We start from the raw sequence: 21,285 nt of genomic DNA, 5'->3' as shown, positions 1-21,285 counted from the left end.
TAAAAATAGAAATATGGGGGAGGGCGGAGCAAGATGGCGGAGGAGTAGGAGACCTAGATTTCGTCTGGTCTCAGGAATTCAGCTGAATAGGGACCAAACCATTCTGAACACTTAGGAACTCAACAGGAGATTGAAGAGGAGATTAGCAACAACTCTCTGAACAGAGAAGCGACCACTTACTGGAAGGTAGGATGTGCGGAGAAGTGAATCCGAGGGGATATTCGGGAGGATAGACGGCGGGGGAGGGGGCCTCCGTCGGCCGCTTCTGGAAAGTGCTAGAGCCGCGGAGCACAAAATCAGAACTTTTAGAAGTCGGCTCCGCTGAGGGACGTCACTGCAGTGGTTAAGCGGGGGGTGGAATCCTCCCGGGACAGTGTGGTCTCAGGACCCTTGGGGTCACAAAAAGACCGGGGGTGCCTGAGTGCGGCAGAGCTCCCAGGTATCGGAGCGGGGAAGCCGGCTGCAGAGACGGAGCCGAGGCGCGGGCTCTCAGCTCGGGGTGGCCATAAACTGTGATCCGCGGCCCAGTCGGGCCACTGCTTCTCCAGCAGGGACCCAGCAAGCGGCAGAGCCGGGGAGACTCCCCTTCCTCCCCCGGGAGGAGCGGCGCGGGAGCGCACCGCAGGGATCTGCTGGGTTTGGAGACTCCACACGGGGTCCGGTGCCAGAGATACAAACACTCAGTCACAGGCCAGGCGAGCACAGGGTGCGGCCGGAGACCAGGGAGATGGGAATGACTGCTTTTCTCTGGGGGCGCACTGAGGAGCGGGGCCCCGAGTTCTCAGCTCCTCCGGGTGGAGGTTGGGAGGCCACCATTTTCGCCCTGGTCCTCCAAAGCTATACCAAGAGCTTGCAGGGAACAAAAGCTCCTGAGAGCAAACCCGAGCAGCTTGCTTAGCCCGGACCGACAAGGGCGGGGCAATTCAGCCTCCGGCAAAGATATTTGGAAACCACGGCAACAGGCCCCTCCCCCAGAAGATCAGCACAACAGCCAGCAAGCCAAGACCAAGTTTACCAATCAAGGAGAACGGGAGAACTCCAGCGCTAGGGGAATACTGCACATAGAATTCATGGCTTTTTTTAACCATGATTCATTAGTTCATCAAAGTTAATTTTTTAACTGTTTTTTATAATATTTCTTTTTCCCCTTTTCAACCAACATCTTATCAATCCCTTTTTTTTTAATTTTTTAATTTTTTATTTTTAGAGTCATATTTTATCCCTTCATAGTAGTTACCCTTATTTTTGGCATATATATATAAGTTGTTCTCTCTTTAAAATTTTGAGATACAGTTTCTTCTAACAGATCAAAATATACCCTAAATCACTAGTGTATGGCTTTGTTCTAGGCTCCTGCCTGATCACATTCTCTCCTTTTTTTTTTTTTAATCTTCTTCTTTCTTTTTTCAAACAACTTATCTTATCAATTCCTTTTATAAAATCTTTTATACTTTTCATCTCTACAGTCATCTTCCATCCCTTCATTGTATCAACCCTTATTTTGTACATATATCTCTTTCTTCCTTTAAAATTTAAGGAGGCACTTTTTTCTAACAGACCAAAATACACCCAAAATCTAGTGTGTGGCACTGATCTATGCACTAGCCTGATCATATTTGATCATATTCTGCTTTTTTTGTATTACTCTGTTTTTGTTTTTATCGTTTTTTTCTTTTTCTTTTTTCTCTTTCTTTTTTCTTTCTTTCCCTTTCTTTTCGCCTGCTTTCAGGTCTTTTCTCATTTGTATACAATATATTTGCTGGGTACGTTGTTAACCTGTTAGCATTTTGTTCTCTCATTCATCTATTCTCCTCTGCACAAAATGACAAGACGAAAAAAATCACCTCAGCAAAAAGAACATGAGATAGTACCATCAGCCAGGGACCTACTCAATACAGACATTAGTACGATGTCGGACCTAGAGTTCAGAATCATGACTTTAAAGATACTAGCTGGGCTTGAAAAAAGCATTGAAGTTATTAGAGAAACCCTTCCTGGAGAAATAAAAGAACTAAAATCTAACCAAGTCGAAATCAAAAAGGCTATTGATGAAGTGCAATCAAAAATGGAGGCACTAACTGCTAGGATAAATGAGGCAGAAGAAAGAATCAGCGATATAGAAGACCAAATGATGGAAAATAAAGAGGCTGAGAAAAAGAGAAACAACTACAGGATCACGAGGGCAGAATTCGAGAGATAAGCGATACGATAAGACGAAACAACATTAGAATAATTGGGATCCCAGAAGAAGAAGAAAGAGAGAGAGGGGCAGAAGGTATATTGGACCAAATTAGAGCAGAGAACTTCCCTAATGTGAGGAAGGAAACAGGCATCAAAATCCAGGAGGCACAGAGAACCCCTGTCAAAATCAATAGTAATAGGTCAACACCCCGACATCTAATAGTAAAACTTACGAGTCTCAGAGACAAAGAGAAAATCCTGAAAGCAGCTTGGGAGAAGAGATATGTAACCTACAATGGTAGAAATATTAGATTGGCATCAGACCTATCCACAGAGACCTGGCAGGCCAGAAATGACTAGCAAGATATCTTCAGAGCACTAAACGAGAAAAATATGCAGCCAAGAATACTATATCCAGCTAGGCTGTAAATGAAAATAGGAGAGATAAAAAGCTTCCAGGACAAACAAAAACTAAAGGAATTTGCAAACATGAAACCAGCCCTCCAAGAAATACTGAAAGGGGTCCTCTAAGCAAAGAGAGAGCCTAAAAGCAGCATAGATCAGAGAGGAACACAGACAATATACAGTAACAGTCACCTTACAGGCAATACAATGGCACTAAATTCATACCTTTCAATAGTTACCCTGAATGTAAATGGGCTAAATGCCCCAATCAAAAGACACAGGCTATCAGATTGGATTAAAAAACAAGACCCATCAATATGCTGTCTGCAAGAGACTCATTTTAGATCCAAAGACACCCCCAGATTGAAAGTGAGGGGGTGGAAAACCATTTACCATGCTAATGGACACCAAAAGAAAGCTGGGGTGGCAATCCTTATATGAGACAAATTAGATTTTAAGACAAAGACTAATAAGAGATGAGGAAGGACACTATATCCTACTTAAAGGGTCTATCCAACAAGAAGATCTAACAATTGTAAATATCTATGCCCCTAACATGGGAGCAGCCAGTTATATCAGCCAATTAATAACAAAAGCAAAGAAACACATTGACAACAATACAATAATAGTGGGGGACTTTAACACCCCCCTGACTGAAATGGACAGATCATCTAAGCAAAAGATCAACAAGGAAAAAAAAACTGTAAATGACACACTGGACCAAATGGACTTCACAGACATATTCAAAACATTCCATCCCAAAGCAATGGAATACACATTCTTCTCTAGTGCCCATAGAACATTCTCCGGAATTGATCACATCCTAGGTCAAAAATCAGGTCCCACCGGTACCAAAAGATTGGGATCATTCCCTGCATATTTTCAGACCACAATGCTTTGAAACTAGAACTCAATCACAAGAGAAAAGTCGGAAAGAACTCAAATACATGGAGGCTAAAGGGCATCCTACTAAAGAATGAATGGGTCAACCAGGAAATTAAAGAAGAATTAAAAAAATTCATGGAAACCAATGAAAATGAAAACACAACTGTTCAAAATCTTTGGGATACAGCAAAGGCAGTCCTGAGAGGAAAGTATATAGCAATACAAGCCTTTCTCAAGAAACAAGAAAGGTCTCAAATACACAACCGAACCCTACACCTAAAGGAGCTGGAGAAAGAACAGCAAGTAAAGCCTAAACCCAGCAGGAGAAGAGAAATAATAAAGATAAGAGCAGAAATCAAGGAAATAGAAACCAAAAGAACAGTAGAACAGATCAACGAAATGAGGAGCTGGTTCTTTGAAAGAATTAACAAGATTGATAAACCCCTGGCCAGACTTATCAAAAAGAAAAGAGAAATGATGCAAATCAACAAAATCATGAATGAGAGAGGAGAGATCACAACCAACACCAAAGAAATACAAACAATTCTAAGAACATATTATGAGCAACTCTATGCCAGCAAATTAGATAACCTGGAAGAAATGGGTGCATTCCTAGAGATGTATCAACTACCAAAATTGAACCAGGAAGAAATAGAAAACCTGAAGAGACTTATAGCCACTAAGGAAATTGAAGCAGTCATCAAAAATCTCCCAACAAACAAAAGCCCAGGGCCAGATGGCTTCCCAGGGGAATTCTATCAGACATTTAAAGAAGAATTAATACCTATTCTCTTGAAACTGTTCCAAAAAATAGAAATGGAAGGAAAACTTCCAAACTCATTTTATGAGGCCACCATTAGCTTGATCCCAAAACCACACAAAGACCCCACCAAAAAGGAGAATTACAGACCAATATTCTTGATGAACATGGATGCAAAATTTCTCACCAAAATCCTAGCCAATAGGATCCAACAGTACATTAAAAGGATTATTCACCACGACCAAGCGGGATTTATCCCTGGGCTGCAAGGCTGGTTCAACATCCGCAAATCAATCAACGTGATAGAATATATTAACAAAAGAAAGAACAAGAATCATATGATCCTCTCAATAGATGCAGAAAAAGCATTTGACAAAGTACAGCATCCTTTCTTGATCAAAACTCTTCAGAGTATAGGGATAGTACATACCTCAATATCATAAAAGCCATCTATGAAAAACCTAGAGCAAATATCATTCTCAATGGGGAAAAGCTAAGAGCTTTTCCCCTAAGGTCAGGAACGCGGCAGGGATGTCCACTATCACCACTGGTATTCAACATAGTATTAGAAGTCCTAGCCTCAGCAATCAGACAACAAAAAGAAATCAAAGGCATCCAAATCGGCAAAGAGGAAGTCAAACTCTCACTCTTTGCAGATGATATGATACTGTATGTGGAAAACCCAAAAGACTCCACCCCAAAACTGCTAGAACTCATACAGGAATTCAGTAAAGTAGCAGGATATAAAATCAATGCACAGAAATCAGTGGCATTCCTATACACCAACAACAAGACAGATGAGAGACAAATCAAGGAGTCGATCCCATTTACAATTGCACCCCAAACCATAAGATACCTAGGAATAAATTTAACCAAAGAGGCAAAGGATCTGTACTCAGAAAACTATAAAATACTCGTGAAAGAAATTGAAGAAGACACAAGGAAATGGAAAAACGTTCCATGCTCATGGATTGGAAGAACCAACATTGTGAAGATATCAACGCTACCTAGAGCAATCTACACATTCAATGCAATCCCCATCAAAATACCATCCACTTTTTTCAAAGAAATGGAACAAATAATCCTAAAATTTGTATGGAACCAGAAGAGACCCCGAATAGCCAGGGGAATCTTGAAAAAGAAAAGCAAAGCTGGCGGCATCACAATTCCGGACTTCCAGCTCTATTACAAAGCTGTCCTCGTCAAGACAGTATGGTACTGGCACAAAAACAGACACATAGATCAATGGAACAGAATCGAGAGCCCAGAAATGGACCCTCAACTCTATGGTCAACTCATCTTTGACAAAGCAGGAAAGAATATCCAATGGCAAAAAGACAGTCCCTTCCACAAATGGTGCTGGGAAAATTGGAGCCACATGCAGAAGAATGAAAGTGGACCATTTCCTTACACCACACACAAAAATAGACTCCAAATGGTTTAAAGGCCTAAACGTGAGATAGGAGTCCATCAAAATCCTAAAGGAGAACACAGGTAGCAACCTCTTCGACCTAAGTCACAGCACCTTCTTCCTAGAAACATCGCCAAAGGCAAGGGAAGCCAGGGCTAAAATGAACGATTGGGATTTCATCAAGATAAAAAGCTTTTGCACAGCAAAAGAAACAGTCCACAAAACCAAAAGACAACCGACAGAATGGGAGAAAGTATTTGCAAATGACATATCAGATAAAGGGCTAGTATCCAAAATCTATAAAGAACTTATCAAACTCAACACCCAAAGAACAAATAATCCAATCAAGAAATGGGCAGAAGACATGAACAGACATTTTTCCAAAGAAGACATCCAAATGGCCAACAGACACATGAAAAAGTGCTCAACATCGCTCGGCATCAGGGAAATCCAAGTCAAAACCTCAATGAGATACCACCTCACACCAGTCAGAATGGCTAAAATTAACAAGTCAGGAAACGACAGATGTTGGCGGGGATGTGGAGAAAGGGGAACCCTCCTACACTGTTGGTGGGAATGCAAGCTGGTGCAACCCCTCTGGAAAACAGCATGGAGGTTCCTCAAACAGTTGAAAATAGAGCTACCATACGATCCAGCAATTGCACTACTTGGTATTTACCCCAAAGATACCAATGTAGGGATCCGAAGGGGTACATGCACCGCAATGTTTATAGCAGCAATGTCCACAATAGCCAAACGGTGGAAAGAGCCAAGATGTCCATCGACAGATGAATGGATAAAGAAGAAGTGGTATATATACACATGGAATATTATGCAGCCATCAAAAGGAATGAGATCTTGCCATTTGCAATGACATGGATGGAACTGGATGGTGTTATGCTGAGTGAAATAAGACAATCAGAGAAAGATATGTATCATATGACCTCACTGATATGAGGAATTCTTAATCTCAGGTAACAAACTGAGGTTTGCTGGAGTGGTGGGGGGTGGGAGGGATGGGGTGTCTGGGTGATAGACATTGGGTAGGGTATGTGCTATGGTGAGCGCTGTGAATTGTGCAAGACTGTTGAATCCCAGATCTGTTCTTCTGCAACAAATAATGCAATATATGTTAAGAAAAAAGAAAAAGAAGAAGATAGCAGGAGGGGAAGAATGAAGGGGAGTAAGTCAGAGGGGGAGACCAACCATGAGAGACGATGGACTCTGAAAAACAAACTGAGGGTTCTAGAGGGGAGGAGGGTAGGGGGATGGGTTAGCCTGGTGATGGGTATTAAAGAGGCACATTCTGCATGGAGCACTGGGTGTTATGCACAAACAATGAATCATGGAACACTACATCAAAAACTAATGATATAATATATGATGATTAACATAACAATAAAAAATTTAAAAAAATAAAAATAGAAATACCATATAATCCAATAATTCCACTACTGGCTATTTCCCTAAAGAAATTTAAAACACCAATCCAAAAATATATATGCACCCCTATGTTTACTGTAGCATTAGTTACAATGGCCAAGGTATGGAGGCAACCCAAGTGTCCATCAATAAACGAATGGATCAAGATGTGGTGTCTATATGCAATGGAATATTACTCAGCTATAAAAAAGGAAATCTAGCCATTTGTGATAACATGATAGGGCCTAGAGGGTATTATGCTAAGTGAAATAAGACAGAGAAAGACAAATACCATATGATTTCACTAATATGTGGAATCTAAAAAATATAACAAATGAACAGACAAAAACATAAAAGCAGAAACAGACACATTAATACAGAGAACTAGTGGTTGCCAGAGGAGAGGAGGCTGGGGAGATAGACTACAAGGGTAAAGGGGGGTAAGAGGCATAGGCTTTCAGTTATGGTATGAATACATCACAGGAATGAAAGGTACAGCATAGGGAACAGTCAATGGTATTGTAATAGTGTTGTATAATGACAGATGGTGGCTACACTTGGGGTGAACACAGCACAATGTACAGAGTTGTTGAATTACTATGTTGTGCACCTGAAACTAATGTAACATTCTGTTTCAACTATACTTCACTATATTTAAAAACTGTCAAAAAAAAGTATATAGACATACAAAGATATCCAGCACCCAACAAAGTAAAATTTACAATGTCTACATCCATAAAAAAAAAAAAAAATTTACCAGGCATGCAAAGAAAACAGGATCCATAATGAAGAGAAAACCAATCAACTGAAACAACCCTTAACTAAAATCAGTAGGAAATGCTTTCCGTGTGGCAACATTAACAACTGAGAGAATAAACTCAGACTAAATTCTCTGGGAGTGCCTGCACCCAACTCATTTGCACAGTGTAAAATTTTCTTTTTGAAAAAATAAAAATAAAAGTCACTAATATATCAAACCTCCTAATTTACATTAGTCATACCACCCTACACCTTAGAAAATAGAAGACCACTTGGGACGCCTGGGTGGCTCAGTCAGTTAACCATCTGCCTTCGGCTCAGGTCATGATGCCCAGGTCCCAGGTTCGAGCCCCACAACGGGTTCCCTGCTCAGTAGGGAGTGTGCTTCTCCCTCTGCCTGCCACTACCCCCTGCTTGTGCTCTCTCTTTCTTTCTCTGACAAATAAATAAATAAAATCTTAAAAAAAAAAAAGAAAGAAAATAGAGGACCACTAAAAAAGTGACAGTTATAATCAAAATGGCAAACCTTGGAAGAGCTGCTTCAAATTACTGCTGACCAGCATACACTGAGATGCTCACAATGGCAAGTGTTTCCAGAGACACCTGCCATTCTTCTCATATGGGTGAAGCACCTGTGATGTGCTATCAAATCAAGTAAACAAGTGCAGACTATTCCTCCTTCTGGAGAAGGTGTGCACGCTGGACCACCAATAAAGCATAGAGGGTCTGGGGTCAAGCTGCTTAGAAATAAGCAATGGTGATATTCCTCATGTTCACATTTCCTTCACTATTAAACAGCATCACTGGTGACAACATGCTTTCCTTTGTGTTTCTCAGTTGCCCCACATCCCTGGTTCTCAAACTTTGTCTACTGTGCATCAGCATCCCTAGGAGGACTTGTGAAAACACAGATGACTGTGCCCAGCCCCAGAGTTTCTGATTTAGTAGGTCTGTGGCATGAGGTCCCTAAGAACTTCCAATATCTAACAAGTTCCCAAGGGATGCTGATGCTGCCAGTCTGGGGATACACTAGATAATATGCAGGGTCTCTGATCTATTGAACCTGGACCTACAAAAGGGACTCAAGCACCAAATTTTTAGTAAAGCTGGAATCTTTGGTGGTTATGTTCAGTATGTCATGGAAGGAAGGAGCTCACAGGGAAAATTTACAAATCTCCCCAATTTCAAAATTAAAGTTGCAGTGGCAAGCTAATTATTCTCATCTCTTCTGACAGTGTTCTTTCCCACGCACACACCCCTATCATGTTATGGAGTATTAGTGGGATGCTGTGCTGGAAGAGCAAAAAGGAGTGCCACACTGAGATGTTGTGCTTCAGTAAGGACTTTCTGTGTTACATATATCATTCTTTTTGTTTAAGATTTTAATATTTGAGAGAGGGGAAATGAGAGAGAGAGATCACCAGCAGTTGGGAGGGGTAGAGGGAGAAGCAGACTCCCCACTGAGCAAGGAGCCCAGCACGGGACTCGATCCCAGGACCCTGGGATCATGACCTGAGCCCAAGGCAGACGCTTAACCAACTGAACCACCCAGGCGCCCACATATATCATTCTTAGCCCAAAATAATATACACCTTTGACAAGTCTGAGGTTCCACACAGGGGCTAGGATCTCCCAAGAATTTCGTCAACAAAATAAGATTTACCAACTTGCTGTATTTTAAATTAACCCAGGACCTACAGGACTAATAACTACCCTATTTTTATCAAATGTGACATTCATCAAATCACTACCTTACACATCAAGAAAAAAAATGCTACACTCAAACTGTGGTACACATCTTTAATTTTAAGTTTCCTTTTGATTTTTAAAGTGTGCAAATATGACCTTAGGATCAATAAAACCTGGTATAAAAAAATATGCCTTGGGCGCCTGGGTGGCTCAGTTGGTTAAGCGACTGCCTTCGGCTCAGGTCACGATCCTGGAGTCCCGGGATCGAGTCCCGCATCAGGCTTCCTGCTCAGCGGGGAGTCTGCTTCTCCCTCTGACCCTCTTCCCTCTCGTGCTTTCTATCTCTCATTCTCTCTCTCTCTCTCTCTCTCTCTCAAATAAATACATAAAATCTTAAAAAAAAAATGCCTTGGCCTTGGTAACATTTGGGACCATTTCTTCATGTGCTACCACACTTCATTAGAGCAGCTGATTGTTTAATGCTATAGGGGTCTATATGAAATCAAAAGGAGATATTCCAGCAAATCTATAGATCTTTTTTATGGAGAACATTTTAAAACTTTTTATTCTAAAATAATTTTAAGTTCAAACTTAAAAAAATTTTAAGTTTAAGCAGGACTAATATAAAAAACTTCCATAATATTTTTTTTCTTAAACATTTGAGAGTAAATTATAGACATCATGCCCTTTTAGGACTTAAATACTTCAGAATATATTTCCTAAAAACCAGATATTCTTTTATTTAACTATATTACAGTTATCAAAGTCAGGAATTTAATATTAACATCATTATCTACAAAGCAATCCATATTCATATTTCTCTGAATGTCCCAGTATTATCCTGTAGAGCACTTTAGTATGGGATGCAACCTGGCCCCCCATATTATATATGGTTGGCATGCCTCTTTAGTCTCCTTTAATCTGGAGACTGCCCTTTATCTTTCATGATAGAGAAATTTTTGAAGAAAATAGAATAGATTTGATGATGCTTCCTCAAGATTATAGATTCAGGTTATACTGAATACATTTTTGGCAGGAATACCCCTGCAGTGATCTTATGTCCTTGGTTTATCGCATCAAATCAGGAGGCTGATACTTTCATTTTGTCCCCTTAGTGGTAATATTAACTTTGATGATTTGGTTAAGGTGGTATCTGTCCAGTCTCTTCACTCTAGAGTTACTCTCCCTTTATAATCTGTAGGGAGAGGGTTTAAGACCATGTAAATATCCTGTTCTTCATCAAATTCTCCAGTAGTTTTAACATCCATTGATTTTCTAACTGAATTATCACTGGGATGAATGTGAAACATTTTCAGAAAAGATTTCAGCACATCTTAATTCATACCAGTGATAGGATTTGTTTTCCATATCAGATCCATTGAGCTTTATTTTATGGCGTATCTTACAGTTTTTGAGAAGTTGTTTTAAGAAATACAGTATACAGAGATAGAGGGAGGAACAGGACTCTTTTCTACCCAGCTATTTTGAGGGAACATGGTTCTTGTTTAGCGAAATTCAGGGAATAGTTTAATGGTGAAACCCTATCCCTCTACTTCATGTTATCTCCAAAAGAGTATATAGACAAATAGAGTACAAACAAAACTGGAGCAAACAAAGGCAAAAATAAATTCCATTTAGGATATATAGATCATTTTTAAAAGTTAGAAATTTGAAATAATAAAGGTTCACATTGCTTTTCTTGTATTTACTACTTACAATGGGTAAAAACGGAGCAAATATGAAATAGCAGAATAATGTACCAAAGACAGTTTAAATCTCTTCTCCTGAGCAGTTTTTAGAATATTCCTGTGTAGCAATAGGGCAGAAAGTTAGATTGTGGCCTATGATAAAGAGGAACTTATTAAGATGAATTAGGATAATGCCATTTTATAGGTAAAGAGCAGTTGTATATCAGCAATTCCATACACCTGCTAGCTTCCTGCGATTACAAGTGCTCAAGGGAGATGGTCCCAGGTCAAGGAGGATGTTGCAGTGTAAAGCACTCCACACAGCATCATGAGGAAGGTGGGTGATATTGGCCTTAATGCCCCCTCTATTCCTAACAGTCCATATTCTTATTAATAACTTATACACAGTCCTCTTTTAGGCTGTGTCTGAAGAAGGACTTCTCTCTGCTTCCTTCACACGAGGGGTTTACCTTTTTTCACAATATCTTGCAACTGTTTACTCAGTTATCTCTGTGACTGTGTAATACTTCAGAAAAGGTCATTTGGGTGTAAAGGAAGAAGGTGACTCCTGATGGGTGGAGAATTTGTACCAACAAAATGGAAAACTTTATAACTGGCTATAGGAAGAAAATCATTGTTTTGTCTAAATATTGGCTAGGGGTGCCTGGGTGGCTCAGTCGTTAAGCGACTGCCTTCAGCTCAGGTCATGTTTCCAGGGTCCTGGTCCTTCCCTGCTCTGCGGGAAGCCTGCTTCTCCCTCTCCTGTTTGTGTTCCCTCTCTCGCTGTCTCTCTGTCAAATAAATAAATAAAAATCTTTAAAAAAAAATCTATTAAATATTGGCTGAGACCAAATATCTAAATTTTACTCCAGTGTCTTCAGAGATAGAACTTGAGCAAATAACTGAATCTATAATTTTTGTACCTATAAAGTTATTATGGTAACCCTGAGTCTTGCCTTCCTGACAAGTATGTTATGGGATTAACTAGTTGATTATTGTAAAGAATTGGAGTTCCTTGAAAAAAAAATATACTACGTAAAAGTAAAGCACTAATATACTACTCCGATTCCCAAAACCAGATCTCTAATACACTTTCCCATTCCCAAAACCAGATCTCTAAATACACGTAACAAGCTGTAGTTAGCAAGTTCAAACACCATAAAATAAATGATTGATTTTTTTTTTATTTTAATCATACTGTTGGGACTAATTTTGCCAATTTGAAGGTTATTCCTAAATAACCAAGTCCTCATTTACACTGCTAACTAGCTCTTTAGTACATTTGCAAATAGAACATATTACATTCCTATCATCCAACAACTTTCCCATTAGCTACAGTAAATACTCTGCACTTTCGTTACCCATCAGTTCCCCCAAAGAGTTATGGGTTACAAGTTTAATCGTTTCATTTGCATATCCAGCTGAGGTAAATTAGAAAAAGTCGCCACACTCATTACACTTTATTGCATTACAAACACAGATGTCTGTTTTTTCTAGACCCGCTTAACCTTGACCTAAAGAGAGATTAGAGTAATACGGTGAGAAAATATCCACTGCTCACATGACTTCTCACATCTGAACTACACTGAATTTCCTAGAATATAAAAGATTTTTAGCTTTTTTAACTAGGGTAACCTCAAAAAAAACCACAATAATCAGATATTGCTTTCTTTACTTATGAATTATCTGTTAAAAAATCCTTAGCTATTATTTCTCATATAGACAAGAGAAAATTATCTGTCTTTGCCACCTTATATATAAATATATATACCTTATATATAAATATATATATAAATATATATACCAACTTTATAAATAAAAAAAAAAATACTGGGGTACCTGGGTGGCGCAAATGGTTAAGCGTCTGCCTTCGGCTCAGGTCGTGGTCCCAGGGTCCTGGGATCGAGCCCCGCATCAGGCTCCCTGCTCTGAGGGAAGCCTGCTTCTCCCTCTGCCTCTCTCTCTCTCTCTCTCTGTCTCTCATGAATAAATAAATAAAATTTTTAAAAAAATACTTTCTTCACTAGAAAAGTGAAGCCTGGCCACTATCTAGCTTAGCGATTCATTTCACAAAACTATAGATCAAAAGGCCAAGGAACAGGCAACCAAGGGCCCTCTGGGGTTTGTAGCTTTTGCTAAGGTAATATCATAGGTCTCCATCACTGGTAATTTTATAACCTGTCCTGATGTCCTCATCTCACCCCTAGAAGATTCCTTATACACCACTATGCAAGCACGTGGAGCAGGGAGAAAGGCCATTTGTTTATGATTATGTGGCAAATCTTTGATAAGAGATCATCGGCCCAGTGGTCACATTCTCATCCACAATGGGCACAAGCCATTTGTGTACCTAACTTGTGAAGAGCTATAATCAAAAATCCAATGCATAATTAAACTTGACGAATTTTTTTTATTTTTTATTATTGTAATGTTAATCACCATACATTACATCATTAGTTTTTGATGTAGGGTTCCATGATTCATTGCTTGTGAGTAATACCCAGTGCTCCACGCAGAACGTGCCCTCTTTAATACCCATCACCAGGCTAACGCATCCTCCCACCCCCCTCCCCTCTAGAACCCTCAGTTTGTTTTTCAGAGTCCACAGCCTCTCATGGTTCGTCTCGCCCTCCAATTTCCCCCTTTCATTTTCCCCTTCCTGCTTCTTTTTTTTTTAAACATATAATGTATTATTTGTTTCAGAGCTACAGGTCTGTGATTCAACAGTCTTACACAATTCACAGTGCTCACCATAGCACATACCTTCCCCAATGTCCATCACCCAGACACCCCATCCCTCCCACCCCCCACCACTCCAGCAACACTCAGTTTGTTTCCTGAGATTAAGAATTCCTTATATCAGTGAGGTTATATGATACATGTCTTTCTCTGATTGACTTATTTTGCTCAGCATAATACCCTCCAGTTCCATCCACGTCATTGCAAATGGCAAGATTTCATTCCTTTTGATGGCTGCATAATATTCCATTGTGTATACATACCACATTTGAAGAATTATCTTTAAACCAAACATGAAAATCAGCAAATAAAGCCAATACGTATATGATGCTTAAGGTAGACTCCAATACTCAACCAAAGCCAATGTACAAATGAACCATTTTCACACACAACTATGAAGGACATGGAAAATACCTGGCTTCACACTCATGTTAAAGCTGCACAACTATAAGAGACTACATATGCCCAGAGAGAGGTTTCCTTCAAGATAAACACAGGGATAGAGGGAAACGAAAGAGGAAAAGCCAGAAAGAGGAGATAACAAGGAAAGTATTCTAGAAAATATTTAGATGCAAAAATTAACTTAGGTAACTTATGAAAAATGAAAGAGACTTATCAATGACCAAGAGAAGACCTTGGTGGAACATACAAATTGTGCTTTATCTTTCTAGCTGAGGCATCTTTACTGTGCAGCTAATGAAGTTTCAGTGTGAGGGCCTCTCCCTTGTATAGCCCCTTCCAAAGTCCTGGAGGGGCCCTCACAATATGATTTTATAAGATTTTCAAAGCCAAGATATTTTTCACCATAATTAGTTAAGACACTGTCTCTCCGATGGACTCTGAAAAACAAACTGAGGGTTCTAGAGAGGAGGGGGATGGGAGGATGGGTTATCCTGGTGATGGGTATTAAAGAGGGTACGTTCTGCATGGAGCACTGGGTGTTATACACAATGAATCATGGAACACTACATCAAAAACTAATGATGTACTGTACTGTGGTTAACATAACAATAAAAAATTTTTTTAAAAAAGAGGGCACGCTCTGCATGGAGCACTGGGTGTTATATGATATACATCACAAACTAATGATGTAATGTATGGTGATTAAGATAACAATAAAAAATTTAAAGGAGAAAAATAAAAAAGTTCATTCTAGTTAAAAATAAATTAAAAAAAACTAACGAGGTAATATATGGTGGTTAACATAACAATAAAAAATTTTTAAAAAAAGACACTGTCTCTGTCCACGCTGACTTCTCTGTCACACTTCCCTCAATGTCAGGTGGCATGAGAGTTACTGCAGGCATTTTTTGATGTTTTGGAAAGGGGAAGTTGGGAATACACTGATTTGGGGTTTACAGGATATAGCGATGTGTTCTGTTGTCACTTCCAGATATAGTGAAAATACTGCTCATCTTCTCAGAGGAATGGCTTCCAGGAATACTCCCACCTTCCCCCTGTGTCCACTCGTCCAGCTACGAGACATAAAGGAGCAGGGTCAGGGGTTGGATCATGATATGACAATGTTTGAAAGGTATCAAGCCAGAAGCTATTCTGTAAAAAAAATTCTTCCAATTATCAGATGTATAAAATTGCAAGCAGAGTACTCAGTTCTCATCAGTGCATAGTCAAAATAGACATTCTCTCCTGTCAGAAACAATACAATGTATGTAAGTGAAATACCCCATCTGTTCTTTTTTCTTTATTTCACAGCAAAGTTTAAACACACCATTTTTACTGTAATTTAAAAAGACATCTTACAAGAGGTTCCTGGGTGGCTCAGCTGGTTAAGTGTCCAACTCTGATTTAGGCTCAGGTCATGATCTCAGGGTCATGAGATCGAACCCCATGTCCAGCTCTGCGCTCAGCAGGGAGTCTACTGGAGATTTTCTCTCTCCCTCTCCCTCTGCCCCTCCGCCCCTCCCTGCATGTATGTGCTCTCTCTCTCTCTCTCTCTCTCTCTCAAATAAACAAATAAATCTTTAAAAAAAAGATGTCTTACAAAGTTTTAATCAAATAAGGACGAAATTAAAGACTCCTGATATCTTCTTTTGGCTTCTTTAAATTTATTTATTAAAGATCTGTCTGTAAGTTCAGATTAAAAAATGATATAAAACAAAAGAGATAAAGATGAGAGTTGAAATCAACAGAAATTACTCTAAAATCAAGAAAAGAATTGTATCCAAAATGTTTAAATCATACCAAAGCAATAATTCATTAAAGGAAGAGAAAAATGTTGACTAGCCATAATGAATACATTCTTGGTTTGTTTGATCATTAAATTAAAAAGAGGAGGAACACAAATGAACACACTGGGAAAAGATTAAATTTCTTCCTGATTTGCCAGCAAGTTTGAATAGTGATGAAAATAACATAAAACTTACAATGTACAAAGACATTGACAACAAATGAGTGTTGTCAATTCAAAGGCCAAGACTATTCACTCTCTAAGGAAACTTGAAATGCCTTGAAATCTCACAGTCCACACAGAAAAGAAACGTGGGGGCAATTCTGCTCCATGTGAATCCTAAACAATTTTACAATTTCATATAAGCTCTATAAATAAAGACTTAGGACACTAAAATATATTTTTCTTTAAAATAATTTTTTCTGAGCACCAACAAAAAAAACAAATGCCAACCAGCTATGCTAAAAAAAAAAAAAAAAAGACTGAATTGTCTTTCTGTCCTCTAACTGAAGAGCAAAATTTAAAAATCATTGTTAACTACATGTATGAAACCATCTGTACCCTCTAACTTGATACAATGTTATATGTCAGTTATATCTCCTCATTAAAGCTGGGGGGGGACTGAAATTAAATTTAAAAATCGAGCTCAAGACTATGCAGCCACAAACTATAAGGAAAAAAGTGTCATTGAGGTGTGTTGGCAATTCATTAATAAAAACATTATATTTTTGTCTTTGGCCATGTGGTTTTTGTTGTTGGTTTCTTTTTTTCATTCTACATACTTACCTTCACACTTATTTTTATATCAATCATTTTATGTTTTCTTAAAGAGGGTTCTAAAATTGTATAATCTTTAGGCCCCACACCTCCTGGATTTACCCCCCGCCAAAGCCCCTCTGTCTGTTTCACTGCAGCTAAATGTTCACAGTGAAGCAAGGTTTGCCCTGGTATGCTGTTGTTCAGAATTCTGATGAGGTTAAGAAGTAAAGATCAAAGTGAAACTTCCTCACGAAAATGGGACTGACCTATCTCAGTAGGTACACCCCTCCCAAAAATACCAAAAGCAACACTTGCCTTTGCCTAGAAACAGAGAGTCATGGATAACTTCTCAACTGTTGCAATGTTGATCCTCAGCTAAATGTCACCGAACACCATGTCTGAAGGACTGTGCACTAGTCGTCTTGTTCAGATTACAATGTTCCCTCTCTGAAGCACGTATTTTTTATTAAAAAATTACTACTGGGGGAAAAAAAGAGAACAGGAAAGTCAAACTATCAAGCTCCGTTTTCCTAATTCTGGATTTTTGTTTAGATTGGTGAAAATATGAATTTTCACCAGTCTAGCCTTCAGTGGTTCTAAAAACGTTATTAGGTCCACAATTGTTTTACAGGCCTGTAAAATTTCCTTGGTTCTCACTCATATTTGCTATGTTATACCTCCTTTTTATCTTCCTAAACTTTTTCTCCCTTTTCCTATATGATAAGACTTAGAGGGTACCAACATGTACCTAATGGAAAATTCATTTTGAATTCTTTTATAAACATAAAATCTTCAGGGGATATAAAACGAAGGCTTAGATTATAAACTTTACTTTAGGCCAGCTGGTTATCATTTACCCTTTAATCCCCAGCAACGAGCCTGTCTTTATCCTCAAGAGCAGCAAAAGACTCTCAAATGAAAAACAATGAACACTTTTGAGTCCCCAGTTGATCTATTTCTGCAAGGGATTCGGTTAGTTTTGCCAGCAAAGAATCTTAAAAATCACACTACTGAAAAGGGCTCAAAGAGGTCATCTTCTGTACCAGACTGCCAAAAAGGGCTGCACTTAAAATAATCAAAACAGATAGTCATTGCTCCAGTTCTTAAAATTTTTATGGGACAGGAGTTTCTCTCAAAGACAACTCTGCACTGGTTTCCGAAGGACTGTTGCTGATGAAAATCTATAATGCTGGCAAACTAATCAATACTCCCTCAACTACAAGAACACTGTTAAGAGGCCTACATCAGAAAGAACCCCTGGCTCAAAGAATTCAGATAACGTGTATAACTCTCAATGGGAAGGTTTCGACCCTGTGAAACACTTAATCAAATTAAGGATCAGAAATCACAGAAAAGGAGCTCTTCCCCCAACTTCTTAATTAATAACCTTCTTAATTATCCATCCAATGGAATCCTTATCTATACAAAACAAGTTTTGCTGGACTAAAAGGAAGACCCCTAAAAAAAAAGAATTATTTTGATTAGCCAGATACATTATAAAGGTTTTTTCATAATTGTTTAAAGGTACAAAACAGATACCATGTAGAATAAACTAGATTGAATGACTGTCCCTAAATCTTCACCTTACTTGCACCCAAACCCTTGCCATGGCCTCCTAATGGGCTTGGACCATATGCAGAAGTGACAATGAAGTGGTCTCTCCTGAATGTTGTTCTACAATTCCTGCATGGCTACTCTTTGTGTTTCTGTCCTGTTATGGTGCCATCTGACTTCCCCTATTCTATAATCATGGATGCCTTTAAGATGGACACAAGGTTTGCTTTATATTCTCTTATTTTGCCTTATTTATAATCCCAACTAGATCAATAGAACACGGGGTAACAAATGTCAAAAGAATTATTATTGCCATCATCATTTTCACAATAAAATAAGCACAAAGACCCAGTGATTCCCTTTTTAAAATAACTGAACAAATTAGTTGGCATTGTCAACTCTTAGAACTGCAACACATTTTAGAGATCGTTATTTATCAGATAAGACTGAGGTTTAGTGATGTGGCCAAGGTCACCAATACTACTCAGTGGAAAACCCAGGAAAAGAATGTGCCTGATACTTGGAGAAATTCCTGTGCCCTTAGATCAAATCAAATTCTGGTAGGGATATTGAAACCAACAGCTTTAAAGAGACAAGTCAGTGTAAATCCAAAGGGTGTCTGGAGAGGAAAAGAAGGAAAAAAAAAAAAAGGATATTAGAAGCCTTTGGTAAAGAAATGAAAAAAAGAAAAAGAAAAGAAAAAACTTCACCCCAAGGCAAATTAGTTTCAAAAAAAATATTTCAATGGTAATAACTAAGTTAGTGTTGATCTTGACAACAAGATTTCGGGAGAGTACATTTTTTGCCTTCACATCTCTAATACAAATACATAAGTCAGTTCTGCAATCTGGGGATGGCGGAGGGAGAGGTAAACCAAGATTTTATTTTCAAGATGGAAAACCCATCCGACTCAGGTGTGATTTTACCTAGCACTCCGCAGGCTTGCGCCAATCCACCATCTCCCCGGACAAGTAGCACAAGAAAACAACCTATGAGTGCAACACTTAGAGAACGATTGAGGAAAACTAGATCTTCATTTAATTCCTGTTACAGTGTGGTGAAACGTCTTAAAGTAGAGAATGAAGAAAATGATCAGACTTTTCCTGAGAAACCAGCATCTTCAATAGAAGAAAACTGTTTGGAACTTCAAGAAAGTTTTAAACACATAGATGGTGAATTCAAAGAAAGTACATATTTGAAAAATACCTTCAAGAGTATCAGTGCATGTGAATCTAAATCTCTTGATACTGAGTCTTGCAGTGATCTCCAAAGTGACTTTGTGAATGAGAATCTTCCAAAACAAGGATTAAGTGAAGAAAGAGCAAAATTGGTGAAGCAGATTGAGGAGAAAGAAGACTTTCTTCGGAGGCTAAAACTGGTCAAAATGTATAGATCAAAGAATGACCTGTCTCAGTTACAGATGTTAATACAGAAGTGGAGAAGCTGTAGCCAGCTGCTGCTTTATGAGTTGCAGTCAGCTATGTCTGAAGAGAACAACAAACTCAGCCTTACTCAGCTGATAGACCACTGTGGGTTAGATGATAAATTACTACACTATAACAGAAATGAAGAAGAGTTTATCGGTGTTTAATTCATAATTTTTTTTCCAGAATATTTTTGAGAATGACAACTTAAAAGATAATACATTTTAAAAGGAAGGTAGAAGCCATTAGGGCCTAGAGAAAGGTATCTTGATGAACATCAATTTAGGGCACTCTGTTATATAAATATAAAATAAGTTCTAAAATGAAAATTTAGTATTTTGGATAAGTTTGCCAAAGAAAACTTGACATTTAAAGAAATGTGAAAAAAAATTAAATCATGTTTAAAAAATAATTTGGTCATTTCTGGAAGTCAAATTTAATACATTGTTTTGTTTACTGTGGTAAAAAAGTTCTATTTTTTTTAAGGTTTTATTTTAAATGTTAAAAAATACTTCAGTCTGGTTAATGTCTAAACCTGAAGTGGTCTAAAAATGCCTGCCTGTCTCCTAAGTTTATGAACCGTGTTTTTATCCATTTACCACATATTTCCTTCTGCATGGTTGTAGCAGGTAATTAAAGTTGTTCATATGTCCAAAAAAAAATACATAAGTCATAATATATTTATGTAATTGCTATCATCCTGTATCATTGAGGGTTCTCCAAAGAAACAGAAGCAATCACCATTAGCGTGTGTACACAGACAGACAGATACAGATAGATAGAGTGAGCAAGAGCAACAGAGAGAGTGATTTTAAGAAATTAGCTCATGTGAATGTAGAAGCTGGCAAATCCCAAAACTAACAGTCTAGAGACCCATGGAAGTTAGTATTTCACTTCTCGAGTCTATAGGCAGAATTCCCTCCTCTCAGTGGAAGTCAGTCTTGTTCTTACTAAAGCTTTCAACTGATTAAATGAAGCCCACCCAAATTATAGAGGATAATACGTTTTACTCAAAGTCTACTGATGTAAATGTTAATCACATCTAAAAAATACCCTCACAGAGGCATCTACAGTAACGTTTGACCAAATATCTAGGTACTGTGGCCTAGCTAGGTTGACACATACAATTAACCATCACATATCCATCCATCTGTTCACTCAACAAGCTTTTATTCAGTGCTACAATATGTAATACACTGTCAAATGCTGCGATACGGAAATGTTAGCTGTTACACTAATGTGTTTATTTATAACACATAATAATGGGAATGACTCAGGTTTGCCATACATTTTGACCAACAACTTTTCCGTATTTCTTCAAATTCTGTATTGTCTTTACATAATTTTCCAGAAGACTAAGTAGCTAATAAGCTTAAGGAGCACATTAACTAACACTGCTCTTAAGATATGAGTAAGAAAAG

General features: G+C 38.4%; 1 protein-coding gene across 1 annotated transcript; it reads left to right on the top strand.

Moving 5' to 3' along the window:
* The first annotated feature begins 19,293 nt into the window (after positions 1-19,293).
* Positions 19,294-20,031, top strand: LOC114204124 (swi5-dependent recombination DNA repair protein 1 homolog). The gene has a single exon (XM_028097323.2). The coding sequence runs from the start codon at positions 19,294-19,296 to the stop codon at positions 20,029-20,031; it is 738 nt and encodes a 245-aa protein (XP_027953124.2).
* Positions 20,032-21,285: the final 1,254 nt, after the last annotated feature.

This window comes from Eumetopias jubatus, unplaced genomic scaffold, assembly GCF_037043125.1.
Source record: "Eumetopias jubatus isolate StellerSeaLion01/CBP00866 unplaced genomic scaffold, mEumJub1_p1.0 scaffold_10, whole genome shotgun sequence".
Lineage (NCBI taxonomy): Eukaryota > Metazoa > Chordata > Mammalia > Carnivora > Otariidae > Eumetopias > Eumetopias jubatus.
The sequence above is the reverse complement of the archived record's forward strand: the minus strand, read 5'-3'. Positions and strand labels throughout refer to the sequence as shown.